This window comes from Rousettus aegyptiacus, unplaced genomic scaffold (assembly GCF_014176215.1).
Source record: "Rousettus aegyptiacus isolate mRouAeg1 unplaced genomic scaffold, mRouAeg1.p scaffold_m13_p_4, whole genome shotgun sequence".
NCBI lineage: Eukaryota > Metazoa > Chordata > Mammalia > Chiroptera > Pteropodidae > Rousettus > Rousettus aegyptiacus.
In genome coordinates this window covers 146,870,386-146,888,616 of record NW_023416307.1, presented here as the reverse complement: position 1 = coordinate 146,888,616, position 18,231 = coordinate 146,870,386, and the positions used below count along the sequence as shown (strand labels likewise).

Sequence of the window (18,231 nt, the reverse complement as noted above, 5' to 3'; positions counted from 1 at the left end):
ACGTCAGCCACTCTCAAACTTGAGAACCAACCTGATTGTCTTCTTTATCAATACTAGAGTTATCTCGCTTCAAGATAAACCGCTTCTGGGATTCTTCACCTTTTTCATCTTTTAAATGTTCACAAAACCTTTGCTCTGGTCTGCCAGCAAAGTAAAACATATCAATAAAAAAGTTTTTTCCCCCTGTTTAAAGATATTTCTTAGTGCTGTTTTCCCCCACTGTGGCATTCAACTTAAAAAAAAAAAAAGATAAAAGCAAAGTTTACACGTGGTTTTGATCCTAGAATCGCTGGCAATACACAGGAGGGTAAGAATATGTCACTTCACAGGTGTTGTTAGAACACCTTTGGCTGTTTCGAATTTGGACTCTTATTTGCTGTCTGTTGCTGAAGTTAAAAAAATATTTTAAAGGCCTGTACATATATAGTATATAGATGTTTTCTATAGTTATTTGGACCACCCTCACTCTTGAATTTAATCAAGTCCTCACTCATATTCTAGAACAAATATACATGTTTAGAACTTGGGAGTGACACATTAATTCACCAATGTATGGAAACTAGGAGAATACTTCCCATCATATCCTCTCTTTCAAGAGCCTTCTTAATTCATAATAAGAAAATATAATAATAACTTATAAAAAATTTCCCTCCTTCTCCAATGACAACTGCTCTGGAATCTGGTTCCAGGAGGCTCTGCCATCCTTGACCATGTCCTGTAAATCAGTTCAGTAATTGTAGAAACTGGAAATATTTAGTCTAAACAACTTAATGACTGATTAGCATGGGGAAAATGCTCCAGGCGGTTACACACTATCGATCAGTCAATTGATTTTGTTAGGTCCTCTTAATCATTTTGTAATATTACAGGAAAGGGTTTCACTTCCTTGTTAATTTCCCATAATCATCACAGCACTCTGTGAATGACTTGGAGTTTGGGTTCATCCCCAGAAGAGGTACTAAAATATTTGCCCTGGGTTGAGAAGTAGTTGTAATTTATGACTCTCATTTAAGTGTCTCTGTCATAGCTGATGTATTACTTCCAAAGCCCAGTGGGTTTTCTGTCCCTGTTGGGTTCATTATGCATTCAGTCATTGGGAAGACACTTCACAGTGTCTGTTGTTTAATATGGGTGACCAGTAATTAAGGGAATCTCATCATTTTCTTATAGATCCAAAATAAGCAAATAGCACTTTGAAAACAAAGGATTAATGAGACATCCTTTCCTTAAATACATGTACATAAATTATAATAATATTGGTGGACAGGCACTAACAGAAAACTGAAATATTACTAGTTATAGCTCCTAGAGCTCTATATATTTGCAAAGTGGTATCACTATCTTATTCAATCCTTACAATAACACTTTCATGTAAGAGGAGCAAATACTTTCTGCCTCTTTTACAGATAAAGAAACCATCCCTCAGTGATCATTTTGTTTCCAACTTTATAGATTTTCCCACTAAGTCACAAGCATCAGTCTGTTCACATCCTTGTAGAGATATGATTCAGTTTCTGTTGGCTTTTATATAGCATACAGTGGGGCCAGAGGCTCTCAAATTTCATAATAAAGAACAAAAACCCTGCATTACATCATCTTAAAAATCAATGTAAACGTTTTCCATCAAAATTAAAATTTAATAAAATGTGATGACAATTTGGAAGTGCAAAAAGGACATTTTGAAATTAGAACACTAAGGGAGCAAAGTAAACTTTACAGCAAAGAAGCCATGTACAGTAGAGAAATTAAACATTTTGGTGTGGCATAATCACTTAGAGTACTTATTATAGTGTAAAGTATTATAATATTAGCATGAAATAGTTGCAGCTCACTGTAAAAGTTAACAATTCTCCTGGAATTTTTTTAAGCATCTCAATATTTTTGATCAATACTTAGATGTTATATTGTTTTTCATGTAGCGAGTGAAATTAAGATATTAACTTAAAAACAAATGCTGATTCTACAGACGCTAATTAAGTCCCTCCCAATTATCACCAAGCTCTGATGAACTCTAGTAAATAAAATGATTTGCTCACTGCTAAATTTACAGATATGTTTCTTGTGTTAAGTTTGTAAATGTTCTTTTAGAAATAAAGTGGTCCGAGAATGTGAACTTTTTGATTTGTGAGCATAAGGTGAATTTGCTTTAGATTAAATTATTCTTTAAAAAGGAAACCATTTATAGTGAGATTTCAGCATACTAACCACAGCTGGAATGTAAGTTCTGTGTTGGTTGGGACCTTGTTTTTTAAATACTTACTCCTTGGTGCCCAGAACCATACCTGGCATACAGGAGCCCTTTGGTAAAATGAATCAATTTTGAATGAATAAAAACTTACTATAACTGTATATAAATCATTGTAATTCAGGAACAGATCAAAAGATCACTAAATAAGATATGTAGTCATAAATTTTTAAGTTACAAAACAGAACAAGAGTTTGTTTAGTGGGAACATAAACTTAAATTTAGAATATTAGGCAGATCTTTAAAAATCAAACTTATGTTTTGCTTCAAGTTAACCTAAAATACTCATGTTATTAAAGAAAAGTTTTTAAAATTTGAGGTTATCTTGGGAAGAAAGTGGACATGAGAATCTTAGTTTTTCTAGTTTGGGAACTTCTCAGTTTAAAGTGTTGTTATAGCTACGAGAGAGCTATTCAAACATTTTTGAAATTTCATTTGCATTTCTTTATAGTGTTGGTTTATTTGCTTTTCATAGCAGGACTTATCTAGGAAAAGTACATCCATCTCATAAGCAAAGAGTAGTCAAAGAGCCTGTTGTAATCAATAATGTCAATATTATTTAGAGTAAGAATATTTCTTACTCTAATATAAATTATGCAAAGTGCATTCTCCATAACTGCTTTTCAAATATCTCATTTAATTTCTTTCCAAACATTAGAAACTAATGGTTGAAATTATTAATACCTTCATGATTTTCCAAAAATATTTTGAGTGATTATAAAATAACAATTTAAATTTTTGTAAAAGGAATAAAATGAACCTAATAAGATTTTTTCCAGGTTGATTTTATAGAGAATTAGTTATTACTTTAGAGCTGAAGAGCAATTTGCAATTGAAACTCATGAAAACTAAAGAATCCAGCTGAAGTATAACAGGCGATTAAACTAAAAACTACCAGCAATGCACCATTATATTACAGCTTTAAAAGTCCTTTTTATCACAAATTTAACATCATAGAAATATTTTTTTAGCCATAAAATGAATAGAACTAAAGAAATATATTATGACTTTTAAAAAAAAAGGGAATTAATTACTTTCAATGTATCGACATAAGGATGTAACTCTCGAAAAACTGCCCAAAAGCTGCAAAATATCACGATATTTATTAAATTAATGATAACTAGAGTTTACTACATAGCTCATGGCCATGCATCACATATGGCTAAATATCTTTTTTCTAGGTGATTTCAGTCCTTAAGTTATTAATTCTACCTTTCTCTATAACATGATCAAAAAGCAGAGAAAATGAATTTAATACTTCTTGAAGAACGAGTTTCTTCTTCTAAACCAAAAAAAAAGTTTTCCCACAATTCACAGCAGGTAACTACTGTGAAACTTATTATTCATGTATGGTGAACAGCACTGGCATCCCCAATCAAACCTTTCAAAAATTAGAATTAACTCCTCATTGTTCCTTATTAGACAAAGCTCATGAATTGAGAGGTAGTGTGACTGAATAAAATACGTGTAAAACAATCAAACTCTTCTAATCAAAGTGATTCCAATTTTAGTTAGTTTTTTTTTTTCTCTCTCAAAGCTTAAAATAGATGAGAACTCCTTAGAATTATTTTTTAAATCTTTTGACATGGAAGCATTTTCAGTGATTTATTCTTATTTCCAGTTTCTCCAGACTTTTCTTCCAAATAGTTAAGCTTAATCCCTCCTTGTCCCGTCCCCCTATGTACATACAATTTAAGAATTCAATTCTGTTAAATATGGAGTGTTCAAAGTCTTTGAAATTTATACTGAATAACTGAAAGATGGTCATCAATATGCATAAATATCTAACAAAAAGTCCAAAGTGCACAACAGGATAAAATATTTTGGTGGTGTAAGACATCTACGAAAAATAGTTTAATACTCAGACATATTAGAGGAGTCTAAGTGGCGTCGTTCCTTTAATACTTTAAAATTTTCAATTACGATGTTTATAACTAATGTTTTTTTTTTCTTCTTGAAGTATTTCACAATTTCCACTATCATTTTGTCATTTTATACTATTAAGAGACTAAAATGGTATAAATGCAATATAGGCAGTGCTATCAAGTGTCCTTCATTAGCATCTTTCAAGCCAATGTTCTCAATTCTCTACACCTTTGAAAAATTCATTTTATTCTTCTCCATTTTGATTGTGTACTGTATATATAAACAGAGACATGCAAACTAACGTAGGACTCATCTTGATTCTCCTGTTATATAAAGCTATTCATGACCAACAACAAAAGTAAGCAGAATACACAAAGACAACAGGATCTGTAAGACATTTTCTCTTAAATTGGTACCCCTGCTCTGGCAAGCTACCTATGGGCATTAAGAGCCTTAAAAGTGTCAATCCACCATGACAAGTTGATTCCATTTTTAAGAATGACACCAGAGAAAAGAGTAGTAAATTAAGACATAATTCCATCGATCAAGACAGCATAACAGTGGAAATCCATGGTGGACCAGTTGAGTAACTTAAAATATCTCCATATGTAATATGCAGCTTTATAAAATAATAGCTAATACATAGAAAAGCAATTTATAGTTTCAACCATGATTATATTTATGTTGAAACTATAATACATAATAATAAGAAAGTGGACAGCAGTAGTTGTCTAAACAGTTGGATAACAGACAACTTTTACTGCTAACCTTTTACATACTTGTGATTATTATAATAAATGTGTATTTTATAACAAAAAGATAATAAAAGCTATTAGTTTATAAAGACAGAAAACAAATTCAACAACTTAAAAGTGGTTTGCATCTAATCATTGGATTATGGGCACTTACATTATTTTATTCTGAATATTTTCTTAATTTTCTTTCATGTTCTATATTATTTTATAATCAGCTAAAATGAACATTCAATCATTTTATTTTGTCAACCAGTTCTTAATCTTTCTGCTACACTGCTATTTTAAAAAAAATACCAGGATTAATTGTGCTTCCTGCTTCTGGTCTTGGTTTATCATATTAAGACTTCCAATATATGTAAACAAACAACCGATCAAACAAAAATCACCCTCTTTATTGCTAACTCCTTCTTGATCTATAGGCATAGAAACATGCATTTACTAATGATAATATAATGATAATATTAAGTAAAAGTGTTCAATCTCAACCTTTTTGTTTCCTCTCTAACAGGAAAATACAAATTATAATGATCTAGGAAAAGATAAGCGAGATTAGAAAAAAAGAGAAATTATGTAATTTAAAAAAGAGAAAGAAATCACATGCAGTTAAGATCTGGAATATTATATTCTTTGTTTGTGAGTTAGGTATTTCTGAGCTGTATTAAGCCCAGTATTGGCAATAATACCAAAGAGACCTACACACCAGATGGACCCACTTAGCGTAACAAAACAGGCATATTTCTGCAAGTTTGCCTATAAATTGAGAATCTCCACAAAAGAAAAATAAAAAAAGAGAGGTAGTACTGATATTTTTTATTGTGTAAGTTCTCCATTCTTTTATTTCAATATCACATGAACAATTAAAAGGCAGTAGCATTAAAATATCCAATGACTAGAAGCTCTGCTCCCCACAAAGCACAATGCGTTTTAGCATAAAACTTTACATAAAATGGATGTGAACTAGCACACTAATTTAAACAATTCACATGTAAAGTTTGATATGCAAGCCTAACAAAAGTTTGTCTTTTCAAGACATGCATTATTGTGTCTTTTCAGCTCTGCAGCTTACCAGTGGTGTGTGACTTCTTACAAGTTACTTAACATCCCTATGAGAGAAGTGTTGTTTGTTTTGTTGTAAAAATGGAAAGTAATAATACTTACCTTAAAGTGCTTGGGAAGATTGAATGAGATACAGATAATACAAGTAAAGTGCCAAGCTCAATGCCAGGCACTAATAAAATGCTCAGTAAATGTTAGAAGCTATTATTGCCACTTTTCATGTTTTCCTGAGTAGCCCAAACCTAAAAGTATGCCAATGAATATTGAATCAACATTTACTTTAGTGTTAACCTTAATTATAATAGATTCAATCTGTACTATAACATTCAAACAACAGTTTGATTCATCGGTTCCAAATAAGCAAATAACTCTTTTCTTAAAGTAACATTTTCTTTGGAAACTGCTGAATATGATTATTGTTTCTTGGTAGTGAAGTCTTTTGCTTACATATTATAAATGGTGTGTATAAAAGTATTCTACTAAGCTTATACAAAAATATAGTATTTTACTTGCTGAGAAAGTCAGAGTGATCAGTGCACTTTAAATAATATAGAATTATCTGATAATTTTTGTATGTGTAAAGAAATGCTATTTTTCATATTCCTGGTTTGAAGGCCAGAAAGGTAGGTGAGTAGTAGAGCTTAGGAAGTTGAGGACTATGCTCCCCTGGAAATGATGAGAAATGTAGAAAGACTGAGAGGTTGGAGGGAATCTAGTTGTGGGATAAAATATTATTAGGTAGGCATCCACTTCTCTTGGTAGATTCCAATTTACTGTTTGAAGATTTGTATCAATAATTATGGTCTAGCATTTAAGTATACAATTCAGTGGAAACCAAACACCTTCAACCAATAAACTACAACTTATTTTTCTACTCTATGCCACAATTATCTCTTTCCTAAAGCCATGGTAATATGCCTTTTCACTATCGGAAATCTTAAAAATATCAAGACACAAGAAGAACAGCTATTCATTATATATACCCAGGCTCTCACCTTCGAGGTGCCCTAAAACTCTTCTCAAGTTACAAGTGCTAAAATGATTGCCAACTCCAAAGGTGGCCTTCAGGACCTGAGCCTAAGTCTTCTGCCTACAGCAAATCTGGCTGCAGATGGAGGGAAGCAAGACACGGTAATCTTGCTCCATCCACAACTACTGTATGTTTGGGGTAATACTATACATAGTATGTATATGTATAGTGAACCTTTCTGTAAATTGCCTCAAACTGCATAACACAGTTAATGTATTTACACACTTACACACAGTCTGTACTTATACACTATGTACTTATACACACACACTCACACACAGTTGTGACCAAGAATATCTTGGCTCTTTAAATAAACTATGCACAGTAGGTGTACACTTTCTGTAGTCTGCACTTCTTTTTTTGAAAGCATGGTACTGAACACCTGACATAGTTTAAGGACATGGGATTTTGTCTCACTTCCACATATGCCAGAGTTTTTAATCCAGTGTGTTCTGTGTTTCTGAGGTGTTGATGGTACATAGTTTTAACATCCATCTTAGTATAAATATTGTTGACTTGGGTTCTCTGTTCAATTTTTAAAATAATTAAAAGCAAATTAAGACGTTATAAGGAAACCAATGGGTGCCAGTGAAAAAACAGTGTTTGGGTTTCTTCTTGGTTTTATCATCATTTCCGAGAACTGATTCTATTTAGTTCTTGTTTCTCTAACTTTATGAGAGAAGCAATGGCTGAGTGGGAGGAGAGGTGGATTTCAGTCTTGGTCTCTGTGAATTGAGTAGGTAAGATCATGACTTGAATCTCAGTTTTTGTTCCTATAAAATAGGCTAGCTTTATGTACCAAGAATGTTGTGAGCTAAATAAGTAAGTAAATAAATATTTTTAAAGTATCATTACTCTGTGGAAAAGCTTTTTAAAAGAAAAAGTTGTATTATGAGTACTAATGTTATATATAGAAAGTTACATGCACATTTCATTTCCAAAATTAAGTGGTAAATTACATATTCGACTCTCAAAGGCTCATACATAATTTCAAGTGGGGAAAGGAATACAGCAAATTTACTTTCTCTGTTCACAATATATTTCTATGATTTACCTATCTTAGCTATAGAACCTTATATTCTGTAGGTATTTGTGAATAATAATATGAGAAAATGTAATCACTGAGAAAAATGATATGGGGTTTGACCAAAGTTAACAAATAAGTCTTACTTTGAGCCTGAGTATTGACTAAAGGACTAAGTTTCCTGTTCAGTAAACAAAACTGTTGGTTTTCCTGAGAGCAATGCAATTCTCAGTTAGGTTTCTGATCTCTGACTTCAAGTAAGATGGTTTTCAAGGCTATTCTTAAGGCAAGTATAAATGTGCCATGTTTAGAAATGACAGGATGCCAACCAACCACTAGTGGATTTCTAAGAAGCCTTTGGTTTTCTTCAGAGGATTATTAAGCCAACATCCTTACTGAGATGCTGCTCAGTTTATTTATGGTGTTACTCAACATTCCCAGCCCCTTCCCGCCGCCCCCCCCCAAAAAGAAAGATAACAAATGTGGGAGAAAATCATGGTATTTTTTGTTTGTTTTCTTTTGTTGAATATAAGTGCAATCAATCACCTGCAGGGACTAAAATGCCTTAGTGTCAAAAACCAATGATTTCCATTTTAAACCTTAGCCTCTTCAGGAAACTAAGCAGACCAGATGTCTTTTGACCCTGAGATTACTGCTATCCACTCTTCTCTGGGTCTGCCCCCTGAGAAGGCGGAAAGTCCCACAATCCTGCCTTTTAGTGCAATAATTATCCACCCCATCAACGATCCTTAACAAAGTCAACTGGGCTCAACTGCTTCACCTAGAGAGCAGCTTTGTTTATAACTAGAACAGGTTTCGTGATTCTTGTAATTCATCAAAGAGCCAGCTCAGTTAATCATTCTTTCTGGAACAAACAAATAAGCAAAGTACTATAGTCACTAATACCACTCAAAACTCCAGGCAAACACCCAGGTTCATGCTTCTCAGGAATCGGGGCATTGTGTTTTGGAGTCCTGGGCTTATAAGGTGTCTCCCCGAACCTCTGCCTTTGGGCCACTATTGCAGTTTGGGGCCTGTAACTATTCTCCTTCAGCAGATTTGCTATTTCCTTTCTTTGCTCTGTACTTTTAGAGTAGGGGATTCGAGGCAATGACAGTGGGTGGATATGAAAGACAAAAGAAAAATATTCAAGAGATGACAACCTTTTAACATGAAAATTACCTGGGACTAGTTAAACAGTTACTCTGACATATGCAAAGATATTCACGTGCACAGGGGGCTTTGACTGTGACTGATCTGGGCCCTTTGGAAAATACTAGTGCAAGCAGACGGTTTCTAGTCTCCAAATAATATATTCTAAGAATATATCCTTCTTCTAGAGTGAAGAAAGGGAAAGAAAGGTTTAAAAAAAACTATCTAATAAAAGAACAATGAGCTGCTACGGGTTAAATGTGTAGAAAACAAGCAAAAGAGAAAGTGTAGATCAGAAAGAGAGAGAGAGAGAAGGGCAAAACCTCTCCTATAAAAACAGACTCTGGTATTTATAACGTGTAAGTATTTTTTATAAAATCACTGTTCATACTTTTAGCTTCAGTCTTAAATATCAAAAAAGTAACATTACAGAGAGTAAATACATTAATACCTTTGCCCCCGCATTCCCAAGAGGTCACAACCTAATCTGACAGTTAACAAATGATAATAAACAGAAAACATTAAAAAATTCTAGAGAGTAAGACACATTTCTGGTGATATACTGGGAAAAGGGAGCTAGAAGTAAAGATTGAAAAACACAATATGGAGGGTGCCAACTCAAAAACTCCATTTGTTATTTTAATTAAATTAAAAAAAAGCAGTAACTTCTAACAGGAGGTGTCCCTGGCCATTAAGACCCAATTTGTGGACCAACAGGTGTGCTGAGGGGCCTTCGGTCACATTCGTTCACCTGTACCAACAAGCTTGCAGTGCTGCAAGGGTAAGGTGACTTGCCTGTGCTAATTCTCTAAAGCTCATCAGTATGCTCGAATGAAGGCCCCTTCTTGGAATGCCTCCCACATGAACATGACTATTATTTCCTACTCTTCCTGTACTATTATATCCTTAACCCCATGCCATGCTCTTATAGCTATGGCAGAAAACAATGGAATATGGACAATTGGGTTGCTCATAGCAATGATTTTGTAATAACAATGAATAAGTGTATCTTCTATACTGACATTATCAATAAAGGTAGCTTTTTTTTTTTAAAAAAAAAAAAGATTGAAATGGAATAAAGCAAGGTTTAAATTAAATGGATATCACTCCTTTCCAAATATCACATTTTGTAACAGTGATAACCACAGAAAATCAAGCAAGAACAATCAAATTGTAGGAAATATCTGTTATTTACTGATACCACTGAGTTAATCTTCAAAAATATCTTCTCTTTCAATTATTATTGTATGTTATCAGACAACGAAAGACTTAAACAAGTTGGAATTCCCGAACAATCCAGGGAAACTTCTGGAGGACTTTGCTCAAGATGTTCTGGATGTTTTTGTTTTAAAGAGAGTTAGATTATTTAAGAAAATTGCTCCCGGCATTTGACACACTGGTTTAGATCTCAGCCATACTAATCATTGCTTCTCTGTAAGTCCAAAATCGAACCTGAGTTTGTGCATTATTTTCTTAAAATGAAACTCTAATTACTTAGGTTTTAACTATGTTTTTAAGATTAAATGAAAAAATAAGAGGTAATGTACTCTGTGCTGAGTAAAAACCTGTCCTCAGACAAAATTTTTCCATCACGAAAGTACAAAAGTATTATAACTGAGGATATTATAGAAAATATTGGAGGTGAATGCGGTATACACACAAATATATGTCATCCTCACAGTGTGTTGTCATGACTTAAACATTTTGAACTTTATGTGAAACTATTTTCTCTTCATACAAAACTTAATATTCTCAAGTCACCTTTTATAATTATTTGAACTGCCTATAATCTAGATAAACAGGGATCGTGGGAAATAAATCCCACCAATGCATAGCTGATATGCATCCATGTCAGAGGATCACTTTACATGTCAATGCAGGGGCATTGGAAAAGAAAAATTAAAAATTTCATGAAAAAATGCTTTCTCTCTCTCAGTCCTTCACTTTTATAACTTCCATCCACATTTTTCTGCATTCCCCATCCATATTTTTCTGCTTTTTTCTAAGACTACAATGTCATTTAAAAATATACATTTTTGTGTATTGTCATTGGAGTAGCATAAAACTTTATACATTGAAAAGGTATTCCCCAAATACCAGACCCACAGGGAGGCATCTGAGGATTTCCCATCTCAGCCTCCCTCCTTTATGTAAATGGAAACATTTCCATTCAAAAAAATATATAAATTAATATGGTCCCAACAACCATCACATGACAATTGCCCCAATAGCACAACTTCTGAAATTTTTAGGGAACCAAAGGAAACCATCTAGGACTTAATAGATCATTCTGAATATAATATTCCATTTTGAGCTTCAATTCCAACAGAACATGGCAACAGGTCTTTAATAGTAAACCTATAACTTCCCACAGAACAACATTTCTTCTTTTCTAAAACCACCAACAGTGATTCAGGTCCTGAAAACGTGACTTGTTACTATTTGAAAAAGGACATTTAATTCGTTCATCCTTTTCTGAAAGATATCAGCCCCCACACACCAACCTTATAGAAGCCAGTCATAGAGGATGGTCAGAAAGGTGGCTGAAAGGAACAGTAGGACTTGACAACTACGTTTTGAACATTATTAAACTTGGTTCTTCCAAAGATACCTTGAAAGTCCATGGAATACAGCCATTTATTTATTTTTTTAAATTTAAGGATGATTTGACTCACAGAGTAGGGGCTAAAGGGTTCTGTGCAAGAGCAGGAACTAAGCAGAGACTAAGCCAGCCCAGGCATTCCACTATGGGAACCTCTCCTGAAGGTGTGCTTTGCAAAGCTCTCTCTTTGCTCTTCCTGAAGGCATAAACTTGAAATTGGCCATGAAAATTTTAAAATAGTCGGTGCTCTCCTGGAAATGAAGAAGTCTAATAATATGATAAGCTGATGCCTGTAATAGCCAAGCTTAGTCCCACAAATCAAAAGAATTAAAAGTTTTAAGGGACAAATTGTATCCTCTAGTGCAGGGGTCCCAAACCGCTAGACCATGGACCAGCATTGGTCTGTGGCCTATTAGCAATCAGGCCACATGGTAGGAGGTGAGCGGTGGGCCACTGAGCAAGGCTTCATTTGAATTTGCAGCTGCTCCCCAGGACTAGCATTACTATCTCAGCTCCTCCTCGGATCATCAGGCATTAGATTCTCTTAGGAGCACCAGTCCCTGGTGCCAAAAAGGTTGGGGACTGCTGCTCTAGTAGTATTTGGAAACTTGCAAGAATCACAAGAATTTAGAGAAGAGCTGGTCAACAGAACTTTCTGAAATAATAGGAATGTTCAACATATGATCTGTATAACAGGAGCAATTGAAATGTACTTAGCCTGACTGAGGAACTAAAGTTTAAATTTTATCTCCTTAATTAATTTAATTTAAATGTAAATAAGCATATGCAGCTAGTGGCTACCATTTTGAAAAAAGCAAGTTTGGAGCCAACACTCAATATTCACCAAGTCTTTATACACTACTTAATTTTCTCAAAAGCAATTCTACAAGAAAACAGGTCTCAAACATGGTTACTAATATTCATGACAATGTGATTGCAAAATCAGTGTACATAAAAAATAAATTCACTATCTCTACTAACTGAAACTGTATCAAACAATCTACTCGATGTATGGGCTTTTTTTCTTATGGCCTTACAGAGAAAGAGGAGGAAAACAAATTAAAAGAAGATAATCAATTGCTTGCCTATTTTGCAATTAGTGTGCCCTTACATTGTGGAATCTGAAAGTCATAGCAAAACCGGAATGGAGAATTAAAAACAACATTAGCAATAACTAGGAGTATGTGATGGAAAGGGAAGATGTAAAGGATTAAAGGACAGTGACCTTTCATTTCTACTCCTGTCCAAAACAGGAGGAAACATGTGCCAACAATCAGATAAAGTGGACAGCTGATAAATTTTCAAATGTATTTTGCCAGCACAGTAGAATGCAACCACAAGACCCAATAATTCCAGAGCTTCAAGGGCTCTTAAACATTTTCCACTTCAAACTCTCCTGTGGATAAATAAGTAATCTGATGCCCAGAGAAGTGAGGTATTCATTGTTCCTGAGATAAGAGCCAAGCTCAGTCCCGCATCTCCCAGTTTGTATGCTCTCCACTATGACCTTCGTTCTGGGTCCGCTGAGCACAAAGTGGGCCCTGAATACAGAAAGAGCCTCATCTCTATCTTGTTCTAAACTCCGGTGAGCAGAAAATAAATAGTATCTTAAACAGGCTGCTTTGCTTAGCACAAAAGTTCCCTGCACTAAAGCAGAACTCCTAAAAACTATGCAATTTACACAATTTGCCAAGCATACTGTGATAAAAAGAAATTATAATACACAGACGTTTTAAGAGGATGCTTTACATAGGGGCAGTTTTTCCATTTAATGTGTATTTTGCTATAAAAGTGGCTCGCTGTACCCTCAAAAGATACATGAATAGAAGAGAGACAGCTCCATATTTCCAAAGCAAATGGCTACTCATCCAGTGCCTTTAGTGACTAAATGGGACCATGAAAAGGCATTAAGGTAGAAGTAAACAATTATTTTAAGGACCAAAAAACAACCATTCTCCTTTTGGAGCTGAAATTTAGATATCATCTAGCTCAAAACTCTCATTTTTCAAGTGGAAAAAGAATAAACTGATATGGTAGATGTTAAATGACTTGTTTCAGGTCAGACAGCTAGTAAGTAAAAGAACTGGGTCTTAGAGGCAGGATTTCTGTCTCTACGTCTGGTGCTTTTTGTTACTCTAGAAACCACAAAAGATAGATGCCTACAAACCAGAAAAAGAAAGAAAAGGACGATTATCCTGCATATGTCATCATTGTTTTAAAATGTTTGTTATTTTTAATTTGAGTTATATTTTGACATACAGTTGTTCATGGCTTTGTTTATAATTACATGGAGTACCGATAGAAGAAAAAATAATATATTTTCAAGAGCTATGCTAAAGATCAGTGAATAAACCCACTTTATCGCCTGAATTTTATAAACTTTCTTGGTCCTACGATAATCTTCTACGGATAAATGCCACTCCACTGCTGATAAGAGCAAGAGATAAATAACACTGTACATTTTAAATGTCACGTACTTTGAATTTTATACTGTGGTCTTATAAATGAATCCATAAGAGAAAAAGAAAATGCTAAATGAATATCGTGATGAGGCTTACATTCTCGTGCTGCTGGTCTTGTTGATGATAACAGATTTCCCTGTTTGATCCACATTGTGATCCAACCCGAAGTAAGCTGCCACCCGATGGACAAGCATCCTCTGATAAGATGACATCTGAGGGAACTTTTTATAATGATTACTGAAAGAAAGGACCCAGAAAAAAGTGGAATCAACACTTTCGCTTCTGGCCTAAAGGACATTTTACAGGTACACACACAAAACCATTTCTCTTTCATCCAAACCACTGAGCCCATTTCACCTCTGGCATCACTTAACATTCTCATTTCCAGAAAAAAAAAAATTCACTTATTATTGATTTATCCATTAAGTTATAAGAAATACTTTTGTTTCATAGTTGCACATTTATCTCACCAAAGAGAACTTAATATCTGTTGGAAAGTATTCTATTTTAGTCCATGATACCTTATCAATGGAGCAAGGCATAGGACAAATTATAGGACATGTGACTGCAGATGTCTATCTGGAGATGTGTCATTACACAGTTTACACCGAAAGCAGCAGGATTATTTCCCAGCATAACTGACTGCAGCCAGCTGGAGCCCATTAAAAAACTATAATAAAAATGAAAAGGGTCGCTTCTTGTTATAGCTACTCTATGCTAATCAGTGGGCCCCTGTTTATAGCCATTTTGTCAGGAATTTAACAAGCAGGAGCACACATGGTCCAAGCAACAATTCTCATTAGTATATAGCTCCTAACTCCAATAGAATTTTCCATTTAACAAATCAGCAAACATATTAAACAATGTTTTATCTATTCCTCAATCATTCCAGAATGAATAATTAAACCCAAATACCAAACTAAGACACATTCTATACATTAACCAGCAATGCAACTTAACATACTTGTTGTCACCAATGAAATCAATAATTTCCTGCTCCATTTTCAAGAGTATCATTCTGTCCCTGCAAAATAAATGTTAAAATGAAAAGGTTTTATGTATTTCCCATTCCCGAAGACCTAAAAATTTAATTTTGATATATGGGAAAGATTGTTTTAATGTACGTGGCTACAAACCTATATCTAACTCTTGTCTGGGATATGTTGCTGTCCAATACATATGATTTCATTCTACTTAAGATTATTTCTCATCTAGTTTGTTAACTATTTTATAATATTGAAACTTTTGTAGTTTTAATGTTAATTAGTATATTCAAGGCATTAGGACCACAAAACACATCAAATAAATTGTGTATTTTAAATTAATATGAAACAAGAACAAAGCAAAGTCCTACTAGATGGTTATATAACTGCATTAAAGCATAAATGGTTTATTTGATATTGATTTTTTTCTCTATTTCTTTCCTCTTAACCAGCATCTCTTTGTGACCAGGAAAGCAGAATTCGTAAACTATAATTCATTCTGAGTAACTACCCAGGAATTAAGACTACCTATAAACAGTAAACACACAAACTATTAACAGAAAAGAGAAAATACAAGAGATAGTTTAAGACATCAGAGAAGGGGTTTGCACTTTACAATTCCCTTCTTAGAAGTGTTTGGATTAATGACTGTGATTGTAATATTTCATGTGACTCTTCTAGAATTAAGAGGTGTATTTAACAATTTACCTGGAATTATTCTTTAATGTGTTAATCAGAAACTCATGTAAGTCTATGCCTGTAGAATCCGTGTATTCTTGGCTGCAATCTGAAACAAATAGCAGGATGGAGTTGTCAGGAATGATGGTGAGGGGTAGGGTAGAAAAGATTTCCCCAGTCTTTCCCGTTTCCCTCCCGTTCGGGTAAATTTTAGGTGAATCTATTGGTATGAAAGATACACATTTCAAAACTAGCAATCTGGCAGTATAACATCAGAATGAAAATGAGATTCAGGGATTGAGAACACTCAATAGATCCTGAGTGTGGAAAGACCCAACTGTCATAAGAGGGGAAGTGGGCACAGTCTGGGTGGGTGGTGGGTGGAGTCAAGTACCACGTGTTCATCCTGCGCTTTAAATCAGCAAGGGCATGACCTCCACCTGTCAGGTAGTCTCACCCACAGACAGAGCTCTCAGGAGTTTGAGATCCATGGAAACTCTCAAAACCGAGAGGGCAAAAAATGAAAGTTCTGTTATAAGACTATCTAGATATTAATCAGTACAAAACACAACACAAGAGGACACTAAATATTTCCAAGTCTTTCAAATCTTCTGATTCTGGTGAAATCTTAATTTCTAAAACCATTTTAGGAACCTAAACTTCCTTACTCTGATATACACCTTGGTTTTTAGATATTCAGTAGTTGAAGACAATTGTCATTAGCAGATATATGGTTATAGAGCATAATATTCGATTTAGTTGTCATTCCTCAGCTGATCAGACGCCCTGTTTTTTTCTGTTATTAAAAAAAAGAGTCTACTGCAAAGCTATTTATTCATGTCATTCTTCATTTCAACTTAACTTAGTTTTGTTTTTAATTCTGTTTTCTTTCTTTTTGCTTTCAGTTTTATACAATACACAGATGGCAATCATTTGAAAAGTCTGGATTGTAGGTTTGCAGTTTTAAAAGGAATGATGTTTTTTGGAAAACTTTTTATTGAAGTAGAAGTCTGTATATTTTAGGTGAGATATTAGGTGGCAGTGTATGGGTGGCAGAGACCGAATTCATCTGTGCCAGGTAAAATGTTAAGTGTGTATTTCATTGACATTGACACATACATCTGTGCTTTGGAGAGGACATCACTTATGGACTGAGAATTGCTAATCCACTATCTGTCTTTTACGATAAACAGGCAAGTTAAGGTATTATTGCTGCTCATCCATCCAAGTTAATAGGACTAAAAAACCTGAATTGAGGGCAGATTTATATTCGCCGCTTTGTACAAACTCATCTTTGAAAATAAAAGATCCAAATGAAAATTGAAAAAAATACTGGGTCCTGAAAATAACCTTTCTGGCTACACAAATAAGGACACCATGAATGGAAAAGATTTGATTTCAAGTTTACATCTTTTACACACACACGCACACACACACACAATTATATACAGTTTGGTGAGAGGTGAATATGAATCTAGAATGTATTCTGTGAGTCTATGTGTCTAAATTGAGTAAGTTAAGGAAACATTTTCACATTCACCTTTTGATAACATTCTGATCTTGGGTTTTTCAGAGGATTTATCTTTGTTTTTATCCTTTTCTTTTTCTCTTTCAGAGTCATCTTTCCTAGATTTATCATCCTCTTGCAGGCTGGGAAAACTGGAAAGCTGTAAATGAATTGATTCCTGTTGGGGAAAAAATATAATAATTTAGGGCCAGATTTAATCATCTTTGTCTGGTTTCCATTTTGCATAGAGGTTATTAAGTACAGGAAAATGAAAGCCAGGTGCAGATTTTTTTTTTTTTCATAAATGGTAAAAAATTAAAGCTGTCAGAAAAATAATTGCCCTTTAAGGTAAATTAAACTTCATAAGTCAATGGGAGGTCATGAGAAACATCTAGCACTAAAACTTTGCCTCATGAATATTCACCTTAAGCAAGTTACTTTCCTGTAGATCACAACTCTTATTTCCTCTACAGGTTTATTTTTAAATACCTGGGAAAAAATTCTTTATCACTAAGCTTGTATCATAGCTACTGTCACGTTTTAAAGAAAGAGAAGCTTCTACAGCTCTTTTCTATATTTCTTTTTAAGAAGATTGGCACAAACACAAACAGACAGATATTACGAATCATAATTACAGATAGAACAGACATAAATAAAGGCCTTAAGAGCCAATTCACAATAAAAAGTCTATTTAGAATCGTATCAACAATACTTTTACTATTAAAAAACCATGGTATATAATTACAGGAACCTTAGGCATAAATTATTTTCATACATTGTTTACAAATACCATTAACAAACTATCACAATATATAGCTATGATAAGCATTATTGTAGAATTATACTTTCCATCAATTATATAAAAATATTT

General features: G+C 33.9%; 1 protein-coding gene across 46 annotated transcripts in view; it reads right to left on the bottom strand.

The window, feature by feature from the left end:
* ARPP21 (cAMP regulated phosphoprotein 21) overlaps positions 1–18,231 on the bottom strand; it is a 293,441-nt gene that overhangs the window by 84,235 nt on the left and 190,975 nt on the right. For 42 of the 46 annotated variants that reach the window (XM_036219282.1, XM_016123975.2, XM_016123981.2 and 39 more), the window contains 5 exons: positions 17,394–17,538; positions 15,884–15,962; positions 15,157–15,216; positions 14,289–14,429; positions 32–140 (listed from right to left, as the gene is read on the bottom strand). In XM_036219282.1, coding sequence (XP_036075175.1) covers positions 32–140; positions 14,289–14,429; positions 15,157–15,216; positions 15,884–15,962; positions 17,394–17,538 — 534 coding nt within the window. The remainder of the gene's footprint in view (positions 1–31; positions 141–14,288; positions 14,430–15,156; positions 15,217–15,883; positions 15,963–17,393; positions 17,539–18,231) is intronic. The other 4 variants (XR_001594318.2, XR_001594317.2, XR_001594319.2 and 1 more) reach the window with 1 other exon arrangement.